The 24,535-nt window shown below is 42.1% G+C and overlaps 1 protein-coding gene across 1 annotated transcript in view; it reads left to right on the forward strand.

Annotated features, from left to right (window-relative positions):
- LOC126100586 (protein abnormal spindle) overlaps positions 1-24,189 on the forward strand; it is a 209,745-nt gene extending 185,556 nt beyond the window's left edge. The window contains exon 16 of the mRNA XM_049911209.1: positions 22,903-24,189. Coding sequence (XP_049767166.1) covers positions 22,903-23,262 — 360 coding nt within the window. The 3' untranslated portion in view covers positions 23,263-24,189. The remainder of the gene's footprint in view (positions 1-22,902) is intronic.
- Positions 24,190-24,535: the final 346 nt, after the last annotated feature.

Consider the following 24,535-nt stretch of genomic DNA (forward strand, 5'->3'; position numbering starts at 1 on the left):
AATAACCAATGATGGACTGAGCATGGAGGACGTCAAAGGCAGGCTAGCAATGGGAAAAAGGGCATTCCTGGCCAAGAGAAGTCTACTAATATCAAATATTGACCTTAATTTGAGGAAGAAATTTCTGAGAATGTACGTCTGGAGTACAGCATTGTATGGCAGTGAAACATGGACTGTGGGAAAACCGGAACAGAAGAGAATCAAAGCATTAGAGATGTGGTGCTACAGACGAGTGTTGAAAATTTGGACTAGTAAGTAAGTAATGAGGAGGTCCTGTGCAGAATCGGAGAGGAAAGGAACATATGGAAAACATTGATAAGGAGAAGGGGCAGGATGATAGGACATCTGATAAGACATGAGGGAATGGCTTCCATGGTACAAGAGGGATCTGTAGAGGGCAAAAACTGTAGAATAAGAGATTGGAATACATCCAGCAAATAATTGAGGACATAGGTTGCAAGTGCTATTCTGAGATGAAGAGATTAGCGCAGGAGAGGAATTCGAGGTGGGCCACATCAAACCATTTGGAAGATTGATGACAAAAGTGGTGTTCACGAGATGTCTTTTAACAAATTCTCCTTCAATGACTTCATGAAATGAGAAGTGAAAACATTCCTATAGGGAGAAATACATTTTAACGAAGCCCAAAGTATGGACTGGAAGCACAGGATTGAAGATTTCTGTGGATCAGACATCTGGCTGGATCATTAGAATAAATGTCAGAACCGATGTTAATCAAACTTAAAAGGTGAAACTGAGCAGTGGACAAGGGAAGTATTAAACATTGGAAGAATAATATTTTACCAGAGTTGATACACAGACTCAATCTTGGAAACACATTCTGGTAAGGGGAAAACATGTCACTGAGGCAAAAAAAGATAAGAAAGAATGACTGCCCTGCTATTAAGTGGTTGCAGTGGAGTTGCCTTCAATAATATTTAGAAAATTTAAACATGTATATTAGCAATGCATGGACGACGGCTGAAATGTTCACAAAGTTTCTGAGTAGTTTTTATGCCAGCATATGGGTGTGGCATGAGGAAAGACCATTGTTATTATTAGCAAATGAACTACACACCCGAAGGTCATAACATTTCTCAGGAATGTTAATGTTGTTTTGTCCTGCAAATTGCACAAGTCATCTGCAACTTGTAGACTTTGATACAGTTCATTCCGTGAAAGCTAATACAGAATGGCTTTCCTTCCCATGATGACAGAATTTGCCGGCAATTAATATTTTACAGCCTCTACATATGTTGTCGTTGATCCTATAACCCAAACTGATTGTGCTGCAGTGTTTCACAAATGCTAATCTTTGTTCAGAATCAGTCACTGAACATCATGATAATGATACTTTCTCTGAATAAGAGTGGAATGCTGTCAAAGATATTGCAGCAAATGTGATATTTCAATGCTTTGTTGTGAGATCATTCTGACAACTGAATGCAAGACATACATCTGTGAACAGTATGATGCTTTTTTAAAGGAGCAAGAGAACTAGGTGGAGGTGTTGGTGATTAACGGTGATGGAGAGGCAGAGATTTCACCCGTAGCACTTCTTGATGCTGCTCTACAGAGCTTTGGCACAGTTAGAAATTATTTTTCGTTCTTGAGTGTAGATGTCAGTGTACTATGCTAGCAGGAAAAAGCGAACTATATTTCTCAATTTTTTACAAGAAATAAAGTTCAACATTTAAGGTTATTTTCTTGTGCACTATTAATGAATATATATAATTTTTTTTCATGTAAACTGTTTCTCTTCTTTCTATGTGCTGCCTTTAAAGACATCTATTCCAGGTTTTACATATGACTTAAAATTGAATACAGTAGGGCTACAGTAATCGAGCCTTGGTATTTGGAGGTTCTTTGTAATTTGAGCTGGTCGTAAGAAAATTAAAATTTTACATAAAATGAGTAAAAACACAATTTTCATACATTGTCAGCATATATCTTCTATGCACTTTCAAATGTGTTACATTTTGATCTTGCTTTCAGTTTTCCACATACAATACGGGTAAAGCTGTCCCATTTGATGTTGTTGTTCATAATGCACAGAAATAACATTGGCCTCAGATTGCTAATGCAGTTCTGTTAGAGATGGACAGGTACCATTAGGTTTTGAAGAGTATTCTTGCTCTTTCTTCGTTGACCCTTCACTAACTGGGACTACCTGACAACCAGTTCTACAGTGCCTACCATCCTTATTGTCATCCCTGTTGTTGTGCCTACTCAGCAACAGTGCTCATCAAAATGCAGTATGCCTGAATAACAATACAGTGCAGATTGTACAGTGTTGGTTGACCTTTGTTGTATGTACTGTAGTTGGTTGTGTACTGTAGTGATGCCACATGTCTCATGTTAATTTTAAAGTGTTGTATGTACAGTGTAATGTACATATGTAACTGTGTGTTTCTTAATGTTTTAATTCATACATTAAAATGAGTGGCAGGAGTAAGAGAAATTTGTGCCATTGAATGTGAAACTAGAGGCTGTGAAATAACTTTACAAAGGAGAAATATTAAAATACTTGCTGCTGAGTATGGGGTTGGTGAAGCGACAGTTGGAGACTGGCATAGAACAGAGACAAAACTGAGAAGTTTTCATCAAACAAGTGTTCTATTTCATCATTTGAATGGAAGTCAGTGAAGAAATCAGAATTTGGAAGATTGAGTGAAGCTTTGTTAGTATGGTGTAGTCAACAAAGACAAGAAAAAAATCCAATTTCAGTACCTATTATGCAAGAAGTACTTTTTAGAAATGAGTTAAAGGAAGGTGAGGACGATCTACAAGTTCAGGATGGTTCAATAGGTGGAAAAGGGATACGGTGTAAGGCAGCTTGAAGTTTGTGGTGGAAAACTTTGTGTGGCTTCTCAAACTGTTACACAATTTGGTGAGAAAATAAGAGAAATTATACAAGAAGAAAATGGTACTACTGATCAACTGTATAACTGTGATGAAGCAGGGCTAAATTATAAAATGCTTCCGTCTAAAACTCTAGCCTCAAAAGAAGAAAAGGCTGCTCTGAACTACAATACTTTAAAGTGAGGTTAACAATTCTTGCTGCAAAGAATGCAAATGGAGACCAAAACAGAAAATGATGGTAATAGGGAAGTCTGCTAAGCATAGACGTTTAAAAAATATCACTGCTTCTGCACTGCTTATTATGTTTCCACCAAAAATCTGCTTGTATAGAGAAATGGTTTTTTGAAGATTTTGTTCCAGAGACCAAAAGATACCTAAAGAAAAAGTGCTTACGTTTGAAAGCAATCTTTACACTTGGCAACACTGGTTCACACACTGATGAGGGAGACAATATTAGATTATTGTACTTACCTCTAACATGGCAAGTTCAATACAGCCTAGGGGCCAAGATGTTGTACAATACTTAAGAAAAAAAAATCTACAATAAAAGATGCAGTTTACTGGATAGCCGATTCATGGTCTTAAATAAAGGCAGAGACACTAAAACGGTCATGGAACCAGATTTTATGGAATGAAACGGATACCTCCAGTAGAGTTGAAGATGACCTACTGTTGCCAGAACTGATGAAAAAGCTTTCTGGATGTGAAACTGCAAATGCAAGCGATGTTTAGAATGGATGTGATCAACAGTTTGAAGTAACTGATCTTGCATTGTTGAAATGGTTAGTGAACCCACTGAAGTCAGTGACAATATGGAATATCCTGAAGAAATTGTACCAGTGATCACTAACACTGAGGGTTTGGCAGCACTGGATGTGGCATTGCATTATATTGAGCATCAAGCAGAAGCTACTCCAACTGACACCATGCTTCTTACAATAGGGTTGACGTTGCTATTAAAAAAGAGGTTCTATTTTTAAAAAAGGAAGACTATGGACAATTTCTTTAAAATGTAACCTGTATTTTTGCAACTCAGAAATGTGTGCCGATGTATGTACATACAACACAGATATGTACTACATTGGTTTATAGTTACTTTTTAATCATTATTATGCTCATTTAATATTTATTCATTTGATTTAATGATATTTCCATATTATCTGAGTTTTTTGTAATTCAAGGTAGCCTCAGCCCCAATTAGCTTGAATTACCAGAGCTCTACTGTATCATCAGAATTCCATGAAAAATCTGTGGGACTAATATGTATTAGGGCCAAGTCCATGACCTCATGATCGTGGAATACTATATATTGTAAGGTTACAGATGTAGTTAGTCTTTGAGATAATTATTTTTACCTTACACGTAGCATCCTAGTGCTGCAGCACTGCCACCAAGTGAAATCCCAGTGATTGAGAAGATTGGTTTGGCATCAGCTGATATGCGTGGCAAAGAAGGCAAGGAGTAGTGGGGAGTTGTGGCTGGATGTCAGATGTTGTTGGACAATAAATGGCCATTTGCCATGAGAAGTTTGATAAATCCGTTAAATGGTAAAGTGTTCATGGACGGAATTGAGAACTCACCATTATTAGAACTTAGTTGTTAACAAAGATCGCTAGGAGGAATGATTACCTCAGAAAAGTAATAACAAGCTGAAATAGGACTGAACATCAGTATGTGTGTGTAGAAACATTGAGAACGTGTATTGTGCCTTGTACTAGAGCCAGTAAACCTTTGAGTTTTAGGAAGTAAGTGTCTTCTTGCGAAACCTTTTCACATTTGCTATAGCTAACTGAGTGTGAAGATTTCTAACAGCAAGTGTGGTGATCTTGATAAGGCACTTACTGGTACACGGTCCCATTTTTAGTCTTCAGGTGCATGTTCATTGGGAGTAGGATGCCCACTGTAAGCTGTGTAGCATAAACATTGATATGATCGCTGTGGTTATATCAGCACAGCTGGTTTTAGGAAGAAACTTGGCTGTGGTAGGTATGAATAAGGAGTAGGCATCTTCCAGTATATGGCCTAAAAGTCTCTAACCCTGAAAATTTCACTTCTTCAGCATACTTAAGCTAAACCCCTGTTTAAGGAAAAACCTCGTTTATGGGAAACATTGTATCCCTGGACATTAGCTAAAAAGAGGTTTTATTGTGTAACTTTTTCTCCTGTTTAGAATAACTGTGGTGTCACCGCCAGACACCACACTTGCTAGGTGGTAGCTTTAAATCGGCCGCGGTCCATTAGTACATGTCGGACCCGCGTGTCGCCACTGTCAGTACTTGCAGACCTAGCGCCACCACATGGCAGGTCTAGAGAGGCAGACTAGCACTCGCCCCAGTTGTACGACGACTTTTCTAGCGACTACACTGACGAAGCATCGCTCATTAGCCGAGCAGATAGTTAGAATAGCCTTCAGCTAAGTCCATGGCTACGACCTAGCAAGGCGCCATTAACCGTATCTGAAGATAGTCTAATTTGTATAGTCAATAGTCATGTACCACAAGGATAAAGTAAAAGTTGAGTATTAATTTATATACGTCCTTTTCTTTAGTGCATTCATACTTATCCTGTTCCAGACTTCACGCCAGTCGGTGTGAGTTTACGCGTGCCTTTCGGCTACCTCCGAGTGGCGTGGCTGTCTTGCTACGCCACAACAATAACATCTTAACAATATTGTAGGGAAAGAGATTGTCTGAATTTGTTCTTTGCAGTTTCGAACTCACTCTTCTCTCAGTGACAAGTTCTCAGGGATCAAATTGATCAGCAGTGACATGTTTTTATACATTTTTGATTACAGAGAACATAAACAAATAAAAAATGCCGATATTCTGAAATAATCTGGCCTTCTTTTCATGGGAAACTTGGATTAGTGGCGTAGTGGAGGTGGAATAAGATGCATAATGTTGTGTTCTAGTCCTTAGTTTCCCAGTAATATCAGGAAAAAGATAAGCAGTTTTGACAAGAAGTGAATCAAAACTTTTGCAGTGTTATTCTGCAGAGGAATCCTGAAGATCAGGTATCTAGATTAGCTGTCTAATGAGGAGGTACTGAATTAAATTCAGGAGAAATGAAATGTTGCACAGCTGGACTAACACAAGAGATCAGTTGATTGGAAATGCCATGAGGCATCAAGAAATCATCAGTTTGGTAATTGAAGGAAAAGGCGGGGGAGGGGGGACATTTTGTAGAGGAAGATCAAGGCATGACTATAATATGCAGGTACAAATAACTGTAAATTACGGTAGTTATGCAGAGTTTGTCTTGTAGAGGATAGACTACCGAAGAGAACTCCATGAAGGGGGTAATGAAAACAGATCACATTTGAAGAATTGCCTGAAAATACTAGTAAAATCAAATAAATAAGTGAAGCTGCATCAGAAGTTGTGATTATAATGGTATATAGTCTTTTGTTTTGAACCGCATGTCTGGGATGGTCTTGTAGGAATGTTTCCCCAACCCACCTTAAAAGTTTGAAATAGTAAAACAAGACATGGTGGGCACTGCACTAAGAACAATGTCCACATGCAGTGAAGAAACACATTTGTTCAATGACAGTTCTTCTACAAAACATGAAACTGTCTTGAAATTAACAAATGCTGACAGGAGTCACGTGCTGATGTGATGGCACCCGACAAAGGCACAACGCAGGAGAAATAATTACATTAAGTGAAGTCGCAACTTTGTCCCCGGGTATCACCAGCACAACACTGGCAGTTTACAAGACGAGGTGCGGAATTAATCATATCTGATTGGAGATGCAGTGTCAAACATAGGGGCACACTTCTCCTTTGCAGGTACATGCTCGGCTATTAGGGTGCCCTAGCCTTCACATTGCCTTCCTGTGCTGCAAGCCTATTGTTGCACTATCCCTTTCCTTCATATGGGCTTTCTGGTGCAGACTCTGCTTGTACCAGATATATAATTTAGAACCCTTGTCTTCCATTCACTTCTGGCACACTCTACACCTTTTCATTAGTAGAGACATGGTCCCAGTTGGTGGGTTCAACCTGCCTACACTTCTCAAAATATTTCAGAAATGTGGATCGTGCAGGAAATTCCTCCAATACGATATCACTTACGCTCCTCCCAGGCTTTCTGCATTGACCTTCAGTAAACTGGGGTTCCAGCAACATGGACCCCTGCCGTTTGTGGCTACTGGGAACATTTTAAGAATCACAACGAATGTGATACGGTGTTGGATGAAGTTTGCACATTTGTACGGGACTCTGTATATAATGAACTTGTGCCTGTTGATACAGCTTCAAAGGCTGTGGGTGTTCAGGTAAGGGCATTTGAGGATCGTACTATATGCAAGGTTTACCTCCCTCCAAATTGTGAAGTGTTGCATTGTTCTTTCAGCTCCTCCTGCCATTCCTAATTCTCGGGGACGTCAATGCCTATAACCCTTTGTGGGGTGGGACCACGGTTACTGGCTGTGGTAAAAATATCAAAAACTTGCTGGATCTTGACCTTTTTGTCTTTTGAATACTGGTGCCCCCACACATTTCAGTGTGGCACATGGAACTTACTCGCTCATTTATCATTCTATTTGCAGTCCTGATCTTCTTCCATCCATCCACTGGAGCTCAATGATGACCTGTGTGGTAGTGACCATTTCCTGATATTCCTGCCCGCCCTCAGTGTCACTCCCCATAACACCCACCCATATGTTATCTCAATACTTTCAATTTCACTGTTCTTACTTCCCCATACATGGAGGTATTGACCCACTTGTTCAGAGTACAACAGCAACCATTCTGTCACCAGCCGACTTAGTGATTCCTGGGGTGCCCCCATTAAAAGATAGTACCTTGGTAGACCTAAGAAATCGGCGAGCCCATAAGAGATCGCAGGTGGACTCTCCAATGCCACAAGCAGCATCCATCGATGGTGCGCCTCATTGCCTTCAAATGGCTCCATACTCAGGTCCATCATATAATGAAATGACAGAAGCAAGAATGCTGGGAGCAGTACATATCAACCATTGGACCATGTACCTCTATGTTGCAGGTTTGGGTGAAACTCGGATGCTCTATTGCTACCAGTCCCCTGCAGGTGTACCTGATATGTCCTTGAGAGCTCTGGCTTTACTGACTCAGGCATGGTTACCGAACATTTTGCTCTGCATTATGCTGAAGCCTTTGCATCTGAGAACTATCATCCTACCTTCTGTGTCCTCAAATAGCGGTTGAACTGAATGCGCTTATCCTTCACTACAAACCACCTGGAGCCATGTAATGCTCCATTCAATGAGTGGGAATTCTTCAGTGTCCTAGACCATCGTCCTGGTAACAGCCCTAGGGCCAGACCACTTCCACGACCAAATGTTCAAACACCTATCGGCAGATTGTCAGCATCATCTCCTTACATCTTCAACCATATCTGAGCAAGGGTGAGTTGTCATCTCAGTGGCAAGAAAGCAAGCATCATCATCCCTGTCCTGAAAAATTAGGTGAGCATCACCTAAAGATGGATCGCTATTGCCCAGATAGTCTCACTGATGTTCTCTGTAAGTTGATTAAAGGCATGGTGAACCAGCAGCTGTGTTGGATCATTGTGTCTCAGGGCCTTTTGGCTCTGTCACAGGCTGATTTTCGACAAGAAAATTCCACTGTTGACAGATTTGCTTGAAGTCTGCCATCTGGATAGCTTTTGACTTACGTTAACACTTTATAGTTGTCTTCTTTGACCTGCAAAAGGCTTTTGGCACCACATGGCAACACCACATCCTTGTTGCTTTACCCAAGTGGGGTCTCGTGGGCCTCCTTCAGATTTTTGTCCAGAACTCCTTGTCTCACAGTACTTTCCAAGCTTGATTTGGCACTACCCACAATACCCCCTTTCTAGTGGCCATCAACGGTCTAGCAGCAGCTATAGGTTGTTCAGTATCACCCTCCTTATGTGTTGAAGTTTTTGCTTTTACAACTGCTGCTCTAGTGTGGGTGTCACTGAACACTGACTTCAGGGCACCATTCAAAAGGCACAGTCATGGGCCCTCACCCATGGTTTTTGGTTTTCAGCCATCAAGGGTCACATCATGTTCTTCTGTTGACGTCATACTGTTCATCTACAACCAGGACTTCACCTTGATGACCAGTTGCTCAATGTGGTGGAGACTGCTTTTTGAGACGGGTCTTCAGTGACTGGAGGATGGGGCTTCCCCATCTTGGCCAACTTAAGCAAAAGTGCTGACTACACCTTAATACACCTTGCTGCCTCAATAACACTAGCTGGTGTGCAGACTGCACAATCTGTCTGTGGCTTTACAAAGCCCTGACCCTGTCCCATCTTGATTATGGGAGTCTGGCAAATGGTTCAGCATAGCCTCTCTAGAACCAAATACACCATTGGGAAGTCCGTCTAGCCATAGGTGCCTTTTGCACAAACCTTGTGAAAGCCTAATTGTTGAGGGTGGACCCTTCCACTGTGAAACAGGTGCCAGCAGTCCAGGAAGCAATTGTGCACATCCCCATGGCATGTACCCCAGCCTCAGATCTGTTTAGATCTATCCTTTGGGGTGAAAGATTCAGTTGACCCCATGGTTTTCTGCTGCTTGTTCCTGGCTGCCCTTGAAGCATTTCCAGGTTTGAAAGTGGTATACACTGATGGCTCCTGCACAAACCAGTTTTGCATACACACATGCAAGTAGCAGTGAACTACGCTCCCTGCTGAATGGATGCAGTGTCTTCACTGCTGAATTGGTGTCCATCAAACGAGCTCTTAGCCATGCTGCTCCTCACACCAGCAAGATGCTTCTAATCTGCAATAAGTCCCTGAGCAGCCTTCAGGCTATAGACCGGTGCTACCCTTGTCACCCATTAGTCATGACTGTCCAAAATCTTTCTGACCTCCATCAAGCTGGATGGCTATTCATCTTTGTTTGGACCACTGGACACATTGGGATCTCAGGGAATGTACATGACAACCAGTTGGCAAAGTTGACTCCGAGGACGCTGACCTCAGAAATGGTGGTCCCAGGACTGGACCTTTCCTTGACTCTGCACAACCAGTTATTGGAGGCCTGGAACTCTGGGTGGTCTGTCCTGGACTCCCCAAACAAACTGAGGGCAGTAAAGGAGGCCAGGAACATATGGCAGTATGTCATGCTTATCACAGGGGATCCACCATTGTTTGACAGCTTCACTTTGGTCACTCTTGGCTACAGCTTTGTATTGGCCACTCTTGGCTGACCTATAGCAACATTCTCCAACGTGAGGACTCACCTTACTGCCAATGTAGTACTGACCTGACATGGTCCCAGATACTGCTAGACTGTCCAAATTTGGCTGCTTTGTGGTGGTATCATAAACTTCCTGACACACTACCTCTGGTGTTAGTGGAGATGCCAGAGTGGTTGGCCAGGTTTAATGTTTCACCCATGAAGGTGGTTTCTACTCATCTCTGTAAGATGGGGCACTTTGGGCTCAGTGACTGCCTGAGGGCTTGGGGGGGCACCCCTCACCTGCTCTGGCCCAGGGGACCTATGGTGGCCATTGTGCTCGATGGGCCATCCTGGGCTCCTTATCCTTCCCACCTTTTTATTCTCTTTATTCTTTTCTATTTGGTGTTTTAATGTATTGCCTGTCCAAAAATTTTATCATCTTGTACGTGCTACTCATTTTCTTGGGGTAATAGAGGGTGAGGTAGTGCTGGTTGGATGCAGAGGGTATGTCTTCCACTACATACCAGGCTCTGGGGACCCTCAACTGCGTTCAGGCCATAATGACGTGCCCACCTTACTCCCTCTCACTCTTCTGTTACTTCTTCTTGCATTAATGTCTGTCTTATTGTATCTAGATCACAATCAGGCTTCCCAGGATTTGCTTCTTGTATCCTTACTCCTGGTTTGATACATTAGGATACCCCCAAGAAAACCATCCAACCAATGAGATATTGATTTACATGCCCGGCTGCGTAGCAGGCATAGAGCCGATGCGGATGTCTTGAATTCCATAATAAGTGTCACCACTTGGTGTGTCCATTGTGATGTGAACACAGACTAGATGATGTTGACGGAGCAAGGAGCAGGAGAAGACTGAGTGAGGCTTGGTCAGCAGAGGCCTCACGTGGGACTGAGCTATTGCAAGTAGCCAGTGACCATAGTAAGCAGGCATCCAGTGGCACAGCAGGGTTTGCAGCTGATGTACATTGAGGACAGAGTCCAGAAGCGATGTACATGCATAGTTGGGAGCGTTCTGGGACATGGTTGAGGGTGGTGCTAAGTGCCTTGTAGTCCAGGGAAGATTTGATGGTGCCAGTGGGGTTGAGGCAGTCAGCGATGACATCAGTTCTGGTGACATGATGTATTTCAGTAGTAAATTCGGAGATGGCTGACTGCTATTGGAATTGATGTAGGGAGCACTACAAAGGCAAACATTATAAACTTGTGGTCAGTGAAGACCGTGAAGTGACACGTGTCCATCGACGATGAGCAGTATTTGATTACCTTGTAAATGGCAAGGTGCTCTCTGCCATATGCACTCCATCACTGTTGAGCATCAGAGAGTTTGCTGGAGAAGAAAGCAAATGGCTGCCAGGTGTCACTGGTGTGCCGCTGCAGGATAGCGTCAGTGACCATCTGGATGGTGTTGACCACAACAAGCGTGGTGGTTGTGGTATTGAGGGTGGACAAGCAGGGTAAAGTCCACTAAGTCACACTTGGCAGCAGAGAAGTCGTCTTCCATTCGCAATGCCCGTGGCACCAGGTTTGTTTCGCCACCATGAAAGATGTTGGTGAGTAGCTGCTGCGTAGCAACAGCATTCCTCAGATGGTGCGGACGTAGGTTAACATGCCAAGGAAGCAGCAGAGGTCCTTGAATGTCTCTGGGTGTGGGAATTCAAGGATAGCTTACCCCTTGGCTAGCAGGTGACATGAGCTGACAGTGGAGGTGGTATAGCCCAGAAATACCACTTCACTGGCATCAAGAACACGGTTTGCTTTATTGTTATTGATTCTGACATTCTGGAAGTGTACAGAAATACTGCGGAGGTGCTCATGGTGTCCCTTGGGCTTCACAAGATGTTGTCCAAGAAACATTGCTACATTGTGGCAGCATTGTGGAGGCCATAGGTCTTGAAGGCATTCTTGTAGAGCCCAAATGTAATGGTGGTGGCAGTTTTCTGGATGTCTTCAGCTGCAACTTGAGTCTGAGTGAAAGCCTTGACACAGTAGATTGTGCTGAAAATAGCAGCCCCAGCCAGCACATTGTCTTAGTTGTGTAGCAGCGTCACCATGTACCTGTTGGAGATCGCTAGGTGCCAGGAACCATCCTTCTTGGCAGGGTGAAGGGTGGAAACCTATGGGCTCTTCAAAGGATGCAACATGCAGGTGGCATGCAGCTTGTCAAGCTCGGCCTTGGTGGTCTTGAGTTTGTGTGGTGGAAGTGGCTGTGGCCGGCAAAAGATGGGTGGTTCGGGGGTGGTGGCAGTTAAATGACAAACCACCTAAGGCATGACAGATGTGTCAAATAGGAAATTTGGTAAGGTGGTCAGGATATGGGCCGGAATACACCACCTGCTTCATGCGACTAATGCAGTCACTCCCAGTATCGCTGTCAATGAGGCATTGGCTGGCAACGTCAGGGATCAGGCAGTAGTGTCCAGTGAAGTCTACTCTGATAAGGTCAGTGACAGCGGAATGGTGATTCTGCTGGGGAGATCCTGTTGCAGGCTGAGGTCGAGTACATGGCGATTTGTGTGACAGGTGGCGATGGCTAAGTTATTTGCTGCTGGTCAGGAGATTGGGTGAGGTGGTAGTGTGGTCCTGTAGGAGCCACTGTGGGAAGGTAGACAATCCGGAGTGTGTGTTGATCAGGCATGGCATGGCAGAGCTGGGAGACTGAACGACAGCTGGGCATGCCTAATCCTGGCAGCTGTTGGCATTTGATACTAAGAACAGAGCTCACAGCGTCTGGGCCAAAGTGCTCGTGGTACCAGCAGAGACCAGCTGTGTCACGGGAGGTATTGGCAGGGTGGCTAGAACTGTGACAACAGCAGCTGTTGTGCTGGTAGCTGGTGCTGTGTGGAGGGCAGTGGTTGGAATCGAGATGGGCCATGGTTGGTTGCCTGCAGAATTAACATGCCAGTGCTGAGGCAGGGGAGTTCCCAGCTTCTGGGCTCGTTGCTTCAGGTTGGTGGGGAGGAGAGCTGCCACTGACATCATTAGAGGTGTGTCAAGTGGTGACAGGGAGCACTCGGCGAGGTGGCTGCCAGTGTGATGACCAGTTGACTGCCAGGTGAGAGTGAAGCTTGCACCCAACACTTGTGGTTGCAACCAGTGAGGCCATCATCTTGTGCATCATCAATGAGTTCGGTGGGATCAATGAGAGAGATTTTTGTATGATGTCACAGCTGTCGGTATTGGAGCCGGAGAGGAGCTAGGCAGATGTTGTATAGGTAACTGTCTAAGACCATATGTCGATCCATCAGGCTTCAGAGGTGGCACAGGAGTTGTGAGGGTTACCGGTCCCCCACACTGCTATAGGGAAAGCAGGAGCTAGACACACTGCATTTCAGACGACTTTAGTTGCGCCATGAGACAGTGCAGGAGCGTCTTGTAGCTATCGGTCGCTGGGGGCTACGAGGTGATGGGTACCTCCATTGCATGTGTCTGCTCGGAATAGCTGATCACCATAGCGAACTTTATGGCATTCTGTGTGATGCAGCAGCTCTCGAAGCTAGCATTTGTTGAGGAAACCCACAGGTACAGGTCCCTCAGATTGACGGGCAGCAGGTGGGGTCACAGCACGTCCCAATGGATGGAGTTGTAGTGTGACCAGGCGGGATGGCAGTGGCGGAAGTGGGGGCTGGTAAGGGCATCAGTGTGGAGTCTGGCACCAGGGCCTCTGCCAGTGGTCACAAATTCATATAAACCTTGTTTCACAAAGGGCCTAGCTTCCAGCGCACATTGGTCTATCGATTATTCGTATGACTTTGAAATGTGTCCCTGTCGGTTTTTGAACATTGTTGAACACATTCTAAGTTGATTTCTGAGTGAATCATAAGTTGATTTGTGAATGCGTGCATAGTGTACGTGATGTCTCTGTCAGTGGAATCCTCATCACATCTAGAAATAAACTTTCCTGCAGACAAAAGGGGCTATACGAACTCAGCAGAGTATAGCCGAACGAAAGAAAGCCGACCACTGTCTGATTATGTGGTTGATTGGGTTTGCGAATGATGAGCGTTGTTACGATTACCAGCGAAATCCATAGATTCAGACTACCAGAGTGTGAATAAACAACTAACAGGAATAACAGGTAAGAAAGATTACGTATTATCTTCTTGGTGTATACAAGAAAATGAAATTTTGACAGTAAATTTTTGACCAGATCGCTATACTAGCAAGGGCCAGTTGTACAGTCTCCAGCTAGCAGCCGCTTTAAGGTCTATTTTGGAAGTAGGGCAAAAAACGAGTTGTACGAACACGTAACAATGCCTAACCAGAGAATAATCGCGGCATAACTGAACTGGCGATTCTGGCAGAATAAGCTTTGACATTGGCAGGAATAGATACAGAATTAGTGATGACAACATCGTTTGTTTGAACAAGGAAGGAGAGGAAACGGGGACATCACACAAATTATGGAAGAATAAGACGATTCCAAATTTATATAAAAATTTCGCACTACTACTTTTCGATTTCATGCTTGAGAAACAAGCGTATGAATGAAGTGTAAAACGATTTCCTAATGTAAAGCTTTTTGCTTATAGCAGGCCTAATAGGCATTTGATATTGGTACTTTGTGAATTATATTCTGCCGTGTTATAAAAATGACCATTTCTGCCAAAATAGTCTCGTTTATTTGGTGTGTGTGTTACAATTGCTGCAATATTATAAAGGCCTATTTTGTTTTATCTACATCTACATTTATACTCCGCAAGCCACCCAACGGTGTGTGGCGGAGGGCACTTTACGTGCCACTGTCATTATCTCCCTTTCCTGTTCCAGTCGCGTATGGTTCGCGGGAAGAACGACTGTCTGAAAGCCTCTGTGCGCGCTCTAATCTCTCTAATTTTACATTCGTGATCTCCTCGGGAGGTATAAGTAGGGGGAAGCAATATATTCGATACCTCATCCAGAAACGCACCCTCTCGAAACCTGGCGAGCAAGCTACACCGCAATGCAGAGCGCCTCTCTTGCAGAGTCTGCCACTTGAGTTTGCTAAACATCTCCGTAACGCTATCACGGTTACCAAATAACCCTGTGATGAAACGCGCCGCTCTTCTTTGGATCTTCTCTATCTCCTCCGTCAACCCGATCTGGTACGGATCCCACACTGATGAGCAATACTCAAGTATAGGTCGAACGAGTGTTTTGTAAGCCACCTCCTTTGTTGATGGACTACATTTTCTAAGGACTCTCCCAATGAATCTCAACCTGGTACCCGCCTTACCAACAATTAATTTTATATGATCATTCCACTTCAAATCGTTCCGCACGCATACTCCCAGATATTTTACAGAAGTAACTGCTACCAGTGTTTGTTCCGCTATCATATAATCATACAATAAAGGATCCTTCTTTCTATGTATTCGCAATACATTACATTTGTCTATGTTAAGGGTCAGTTGCCACTCCCTGCACCAAGTGCCTATCCGCTGCAGATCTTCCTGCATTTCGCTACAATTTTCTAATGCTGCAACTTCTCTGTATACTACAGCATCATCCGCGAAAAGCCGCATGGAACTTCCGACACTATCTACTAGATCATTTATATATATTGTGAAAAACAATGGTCCCATAACACTCCCCTGTGGCACGCCAGAGGTTACTTTAATGTCTGTAGACGTCTCTCCGTTGATAACAACATGCTGTGTTCTGTTTGCTAAAACCTCTTCAATCCAGCCACAGCTGGTTTGATATTCCGTAGGCTCTTACTTTGTTTATCAGGCGACAGTGCAGAACTGTATCGAACGCCTTCCTGAAGTCAAGAAAAATAGCATCTACCTGGGAGCCTGTATCTAATATTTTCTGGGTCTCATGAACAAATAAAGCGAGTTGGGTTTCACACGATCGCTGTTTCCGGAATCCATGTTGATTCCTACATAGTAGATTCTGAGTTTCCAAAAACGACATGATACTCGAGCAAAAGACATGTTCTAAAATTCTACAACAGATCGACGTCAGAGATATAGGTCTATAGTTTTGTGCATCTGCTCAACGACCCTTCTTGAAGACTGGGACTACCTGTGCTCTTTTCCAATCATTTGGAACCTTCTGTTCCTCTAGAGACTTGCGGTACACGGCTGTTAGAAGGGGGGCAAGTTCTTTCGTGTACTCTGTGTAGAATCGAATTGGTATCCCGTCAGGTCCAGTGGACTTTCCTCTGTTGAGTGATTCCAGTTGCTTTTCTATTCCTTGGACACTTTATTTCGATGTCAGCCATTTTTTCGTTGGTGCGAGGATTTAGAGAAGGAACTGCAGTGCGGTCTTCCTCTGTGAAACAGCTTTGGAAAAAGGTGTTTAGTATTTCAGCTTTACGCTTGTCATCCTCTGTTTCAATGCCATCATCATCCCGGAGTGTCTGGACATGATGTTTCAAGCCACTTACTGATTTAACGTAAGACCAGAACTTCCTAGGATTTTCTGTCAAGTCGGTACCTAGTATTTTACTTTCGAATTCACTGAACGCTTCACGCATCACGCATAGCCCTCCTTACGCTAACTTTGACATCGTTTAGCTTCTGTTTGTCTGAGAGGTTTTGGCTGCGTTTAAACTTGGAGTGAAGCTCTCTTTGCTTTCGCAGTAGTTTCCTAACTTTGTTGTTGTACCACGGTGGGTTTTTCCCGTCCCTCACAGTTTTACTCGGCACGTACCTGTCTAAAACGCATTTTACGATTGCCTTGAACTTTTTCCATAAACACTCAACATTGTCAGTGTCGGAACAGAAATTTTCGTTTTGATCTGTTAGGTAGTCTGAAATCTGCCTTCTATTACTCTTGCTAAACAGATAAACCTTCCTCCCTTTTTTTATATTCCTATTAACTTCCATATTCAGTGATGCTGCAACGGCCTTATGATCACTGATTCCCTGTTCTGCACTTACAGAGTCGAAAAGTTCGGGTCTGTTTGTTATCAGTAGGTCCAAGATGTTATCTCCACGAGTCGGTTCTCTGTTTAATTGCTCCAGGTAATTTTCGGATAGTGCACTCGGTATAATGTCACTCGATGCTCTGTCCCTACCACCGGTCCTAAACATCTGAGTGTCCCAGTCTATATCTGGTAAATTGAAATCTCCACCTAAGACCATAACATGCTGAGAAAATTTATGTGAAATGCAATCCAAATTTTCTCTCAGTTGTTCTGCCACTAATGCTGCTGAGTCGGGGGGTCGGTAAAAGGAGCCAATTATTAACCTAGCTCGGTTGTTGAGTGTAACCTCCACCCATAATAATTCACAGGAACTATCCACTTCTACTTCACTACAGGATAAACTACTACTAACAGCGACGAACACTCCACCACCGGTTGCATGCAATCTATCCTTTCTAAACACCGTTTGTGCCTTTGTAAAAATTTCGGCAGAATTTATCTCTGGCTTCAGCCAGCTTTCTGTACCTATAACAATTTCAGCTTCGGTGCTTTCTATCAGCGCTTGAAGTTCCGGTACTTTACCAACGCAGCTTCGACAGTTTACAATTACAATACCGATTGCTGCTTGGTCCCCGCATGTCCTGACTTTGCCCCGCACCCGTTGAGGCTGTTGCCCTTTCTGCACTTGCCCGAGGCCATCTAACCTAAAAAACCGCCCAGCCCACGCCACACAACCCCTGCTACCCGTGTAGCCGCTTGTTGCGTGTAGTGGACTCCTGACCTATCCAGCGGAACCCGAAACCCCACCACCCTATGGCGCAAGTCGAGGAATCTGCAGCCCACATGGTCGCAGAACCGTCTCAGCCTCTGATTCAGACCCTCCACTCGGCTCTGTACCAAAGGTCCGCAGTCAGTCCTGTCGACGATGCTGCAGATGGTGAACTCTGCTTTCATCCCGCTAGCGAGACTGGCAGTCTTCACCAAATCAGATAGCCGCCGGAAGCCAGAGAGGATTTCCTCCGATCCATAGCGACACACATCATTGGTGCCGACATGAGCGACCACCTGCAGATGGGTGCACCCTGTACCCTTCATGGCATCCGGAAGGACCCTTTCCACATCTGGAATGACTCCCCCCGGTATGCACACGGAGTGCACTTTGGTTTTCTTCCCCTCCCTTGCTGCCATATCCCTAAGGGGCCCCATTACGCGCCTTGCAGACAGTGACAAAATGTAGGTAATCAAGTCGAGAAACCACACCAGTCTTGGGCCTATTTGTAATTAAAGCTTTTTCAATATTAGGCGACGACATTTCGATTTTTTCATATAGCAAAGCGTTTGATGAACTTTGATGAGGTAACAGATCCTTTCGCAGAAAGGAAAGCACGCCATGTAAAACTGTAGCTAGATTAGAAAGCAAAAATTGTAGGAGCTAAGGATTGAAGAAATGTGTACTGTCTTGCTTGTCTCTTCTCTTTAGTGGCTTTATGTATCCTGTACTTAATTTTATGTCACACAAAGCAGCAAGTTGTTAGCTAATAGTGAATAAAGAGTGCAAATTTTCTGAAGAGTTTAGAGAGAGAGAGAGAGAGAGAGAGAGAGAGAGAGAGAGAGAGAGGGGGAGGAGGAGGGGGGGGGGGTGCAGGATGTCAAACCGGTCGACTGAAAGCAGGAGAGGCACCATAGGACATTTTAATTTACACTGTCCTGAATATACCGTATTTACTCAAATCTAAGCCGCACTTTTTTTCCGGTTTTCGTAATCCAAAAACCCATCTGCGGCTTAGAATCGAGTGCAAAGGGGTCGAATATATGTAGCGCTACGCAAGCATGCTTTGTAGGCACAAAGATAAATATTGGCGCCAAAACCTCTGCGTCAGTAAATAAATTAAAAAAAAAGTGGAAGACGAGCTTTTTTTCTCCGCCGCGAGTTTCGACCACTGCATTTTCATACATAATCCAACGAAGTAAATACAAATTCCGTATTGCTCATCTTTGAATGTAGCACAATTTCAGTGTACTACGAAAATCTGAGTGGCAAGAGTGTTTGGGATGTTTGTCAATATGGCCAACTCTTCGTTCTGAATTTTTTCCTATCTGTGAGAAGAGATGGTTGCTAATAGGAACCTGATGAAATTTGAATCACATACAGTATTTTCTTCACCATAAGAATAATACGAATATAAACATTTTGCCATGTATTCTTTCGTGTTTGCTGCTATCTCATTTAAATCCTATCTGCCTAATAAACTAGGAAACTAGAGTGAGACAACATCAAACGCAGAAGAATATACGTATCGTGTCACGTTTATATTCGTATTATTCTTATGCCTAATAGTGATACAGTCAGAAATGAAGCACGGCAAGTGACTAGATTTTTAAATCTAAGATGACTCTAATTTCTGTGCAGAATTTGATGTAATAAAGAAGCGGCCGCAAAGATTTTCAAACGGAGAAAAATTTTCGCCTAACTCTCGTTCAGAACATGTTCTATCATATGCAGTCTATTATTTGATTCTTGTTGATCATTATCAAAGAAAGCAGCAGTGTAAGTAACAACAAATAGCAGTCTCTTGCCATTGTTTCGCTAATGAGACGATTCCTCTGTTTTTTTTTTTTAATTGTACGCGGCGGTAGCGCGCACAAAAGCAAGCCATGCCGCGAGCCGTGACAGGCCGTAAATACGCACTATCAGAATGCGACAAACAATGCATGACACAATGCAGTAATGCATTTTCAGCTTAGAGTGACGCAAACACCTATAACAAAGAAAACAACACTTACCAGATCAAAGCAAAATAAGCAATCGACTCAAACCAGACGAAGCACGTGACAAAAGAAGGGTACCCGTATAAATACGGACGGAGCGCCTGACGCATAGCAATGGCTACATGGTAAAGCTTAACTGCTAAGCTTACGACTCGAACTCAACTACTGTACCTGTATCGTCATTCAATCGACCTAAATTGTGTCTCATATTACAATGGACCAACTTTGTTTCGATTTGGAGGTGCGGCTTAAAACTTTTCTCTCCCCTTGAATTTCGAGTCTCAAATTTCAGGTGCGTCTTAGATTCGGGAATTTTTTTTTTCCTTTATTTCGAGTCTCATTTTTCAGGTGTGGCTTAGATTCGAGTGCGGCTTAGATTCGAGTAAATACGGTAGTTTGATGGCATCCAGTACAAAATATACACATTTCAATTCCACAGACCGAAATACTGTGACGTGTGATAGAAGAATGCTGTGTGAAGAGGTGTGGCGCTGCACTTTGGCATACTTATGATCAGATAACATGTCTTACAATCCCTTGGATACGTATGTTTTATGTATCAGAGTCTTCAGAAAGATGTGCGCTACAAAATAAATATATTTTTGAAAATTTGATTTTTTAAAATTTTTTACGTCCTATCTCAAACACTCGAGGGACGCCACTATCTACTATTGCCCCGGTTCGGAAATATCGTAGATATGGGTCTGATGCGCAGAGCAGTCTGAGTTTTAATAGGGAAGCAGGTAGTCTCCATGTGACCCGTGTTTACATTTGGTGATTTTGCTGTTTCCTCGTTGTCACTCACATCAAATGAAAACAATTGATTTCTTTGGTCGGGAGCTATCATGTGGATTAAAATACATTCGCATAATTACGGAAGGCTGAAATACGTTATTAGTTTCAGATTTTATTTTATTTCATTTCCATCTTTCTGACAGTCGAGCATTAATTGTCATGCAGAACAATGAAGTTATTTTTATCGATTTGCTGAAGAAATTTTCTTTTATTAATCTTTTCCACTGAGGCAGTGAATATATTTGAAACAAAGGGTTTAATTTCAAACTATTGGCTAGTTTCAACTGTTCGGTGCATTTCAAGTGTACGTTTTCATCTTCTAGCGCATATGGCATTATGCCATAACAAAGTACTGGTACCCAAGGAAATTTACATCCCGAAACCACATTTAAAAGCTTAATATCAGGTTGATGCCTACTTCACTGGGAATGTGGGACTCATTTAAAAATCAGATCTTTGATGACGAGCCACTTAGAAGAATTTATAGCCCAGAAGATCACACTTTTATGTCGTTATTAAAAAATTTACTGGCTCATTTGTGTGATATATCTTAACCCATTATATCCCAGAATTTTTTTAGATTTTGATAAAATTTCAGATCCACTACCCATATTGGTTAATAGTCACATTATGGATGTTAATTTATGATTATGGCCTTAAATTCACAATTTTTTTTTAACGTATGGTGTATCATACGATGGGCAGTAAGGGGTAGAATTCCTTACACAATTATACCACAAGTAGTATGTAGAATTTTTTGTGATTACCATTTATTACATTATCCCAGAGCTTTCACCTACAAACCAGGAACAGTCGCAGGGTGTCCTACAACCTGCATCATCTTTATCAATGTCCTCACCATCATTTGGCGGAACAAGTACACATTCAGGCTCTTGACATGTATCAGATATGTCAGACAAAGTGTCATTATCTTCTTCTGTCAAGAACAGGATATTTAGAACCTCTTCTAAGGCCCTCTCCTTTTCCAAATTACATCTGAAATAAATCGGACCAACTGCGTGAAAATGACCCTTTACTGCTCACCGTATGATATTTAATACGTAAAGATCTAAGCCTGTACCACAACAAAGCAGATAAAGTACCGTTTTCCAATTTGTGCTTATGTATTGTGCTTAAGTATTCAGATTACTAATCTGTAATAATATGAGTGAAATTATGAACCTGCACATCATAATTTTACAATTACTGAGTGCCTGTCCATGACGAGAAGCAGCAGAGTCAGTAGCACTAGAACAAATGGTTTTCACCAGGAAATAAACAATCCTGATCTCCACTCCTACTGTCAGTTTCAACAATGGACTTTCAAACTAACAATAAAACATAAAAGAAATATTTCAGTTGTTGACAAAAAGCTTCTAAAGACAAATATGCCTGAGAAGAGCAAGCGTATGATAAGTCATATGATGTGATATAATGGGTTAAAATGTAATACGTGCATAAAAGACCAACATTATATGTGAAAACTTTGTTTTTCCTGTAGCAGCATTATATATATTAATTTAAACCTTTAACTTTTCTTGTTCGTGTGTTCACGCTACTTAACAGTGATGGTGGTATCGGCTGACTACACCATGTGTCCGAAGCTCTGAATATCTGCTGTCATCGGCTGGCGAGATCACATGACATGAGCTATGACTGGCTTACAAATACGCATCACACTCTCGATTTTGACTTCGGAAAGTAACATGTGGGGTTTGGTGGAATTCGAATTTATACTTTCGTAATACGAAAATATGCAGCGTACATGTTACTGCACATCAAACATCTTTCCAAAAGGTGTTTAGTTTTCTAAAGTGCTGGGAAATTCTACGCCTATGTACAAAACCATAACCATTCAAGAATTGATAAGTTATACAGTTCCGAGAGAAAATATACTGTCAATTAACAGGGAAAAACTATGTTTCCACCTGGGAGAAATCTGGGAATTTTTTTCTCCTTGTCTGTGTATACACCCTGCTGTCACAATATAAGCTTTTGGGCAGTAAGGCCTTTGTTGAAAACACACACACACACACACACACACACACACACACACACACTGCAGCCTCTGGCAGCTGAAGTCACACAGCTGCCAGAGGCTGCAGTTTTGTGTGTGTGTGTGTGTGTGTGTGTGTGTGTGTGTGTGTGTGTGTGTGTGTGTGTGTGTGTGTTATCTATTTTTGACAAAGGTCCTGTTGACCAAAACCTTATGTTGTGACAGTCTTTTTGTTGTGTCTATCTGCGACTCAGCTTATCTGCTGTATGGTGATTGGCAACTTTCCTTTTCATAATATTGTTACATTCCATCCTGCATTTTTCATTGTTTAATTATTGTGTTTGGTTTGATACCAGTATTGTTGGTAGAGCCATAAGTAGTTTCCTTAACCACTGTATTTAATGTATTGCAGACCACATGGTTGTCATGGTTTAATTTCATTTGCAGGTGATTCATGGAAATCCTCAGTCCATAAACACAAAGAGACTTTTTAATTTCTATTATCAAGAGCAAAAGAAAATTAATTCACGCAGACCATCCTCTGCCTGTGGTGGTTCTACCAGCAAGACAAGCAATACTAGTGAAAGGAAATGGCCCGTTAGTGGTGGGTGTGCCAAGAAGACATACAGTGCTAGTAGAAGACAAGGTCCTGTTAGTGGTGGCTCAGTTAACCTTAATTACAGTGCTAGTAGAAGACTGTGTCCCGCTAGTCATTCATCTGTGAACAAAAGAGCAACCAATTTAAGCCAATTGGACAATTCTCTCAATGCTATTAAATACTTGCTTGAGAAATTAGGTTTATTGTAATCTGTTTGTAATTATGTTAATCATCTTTACACTAATGACTTCATTTATATCTGTCATTTGTAAAATGCTGCGCATTTCATACTTCCCCTCACTTGCAGGTGCTCTGCAAGTGGAGTTTTCCCCCCAGGTGTTACATTTTTATTGGCAAAGCACCCTGAATGGTAATATTGTAAACGTTATAAATACAAAATACTTTTTGATCTTTCAAATAATGTATACTTAAGAACAGTATTGCATATCAGTGAAACATTTTATGTAAAGTAATTGCTGCATTAATGGTCTTTAAGTGTTTTGACGAAAGTTGCTTTTTATTTTCATTGTCAGCAGAGATGGAAGTCAAACTTGTAGTTCACATTGTGGATCATTTCTTTGCATATTTTAGAAGCCCATTTTCCTATCAACTTCATATGATTTCTTTTTACATTTTATTTTTTGATTTATAAGTTTATACTGCACACAGTTTAAAAATCCTTAGTTACCATTCATGTTTTGCAGTAACTTCTGTAAAGTGTTTTGTGATTATTGTGCTTTGTTTCTACGAATGATGAAAAGGTGTTACGCATTTGCAGTACTCACAAACAAACAACTGAGAGTACATTGCCAATAAAGACAAAAGAAAAAGGTTCAGTAATAGTTTTTTTTTTTTTTTTTTTAAAGGAGATAGTGTGGTTTATGTTCAGTTTACCTTAATTCCCAATGCCCACTTTTTTTAGTGGTTGTGAGTAATAATTTACTTAGGAGCTTGTGTTAGTGCATGAACATTTTATTCATTATTATTCTGAAAACTGCAGTTTATTTAGCCTTTTACCCTTGTGTTTGATACGTCGTGTGGTGTACAATAGTGAACATGTAAGAAACTGTATATAGTGTACTTAGTACTATTTCATGTACAACAGACACATTTTAATAAATAAAATGTAAATTTTATGCAATGTAGAAACTACTTTTTTCTTTTAAAACTGCATTTTATTATTGTAAGTCTAATTTGAAATATACGAACATTTGTCAGGTTGTAACCCTACAGTGCACTTCACACAATGAAATTAAACAAATTTACTACAAGATGCTCCTTGACACAGAATACATTGCTCAGTCATCTTGGCGTTAGAGCATTAAGTGTACCTGTCTTCAGAGCTGTAATAATGCCATTATTATTCGTCAGATGAAAATTAAGAAAGAAATGCCTGATGAACAGTTTCTCTACAATATCATTTTGTTCTAAGCTCCATTTTGCCATAATCTGGAGAACTACCACCTCTTTGACATGATGTGA

Source organism: Schistocerca cancellata, chromosome 9, assembly GCF_023864275.1.
Source record: "Schistocerca cancellata isolate TAMUIC-IGC-003103 chromosome 9, iqSchCanc2.1, whole genome shotgun sequence".
Classification (NCBI taxonomy): Eukaryota; Metazoa; Arthropoda; class Insecta; order Orthoptera; family Acrididae; genus Schistocerca; species Schistocerca cancellata.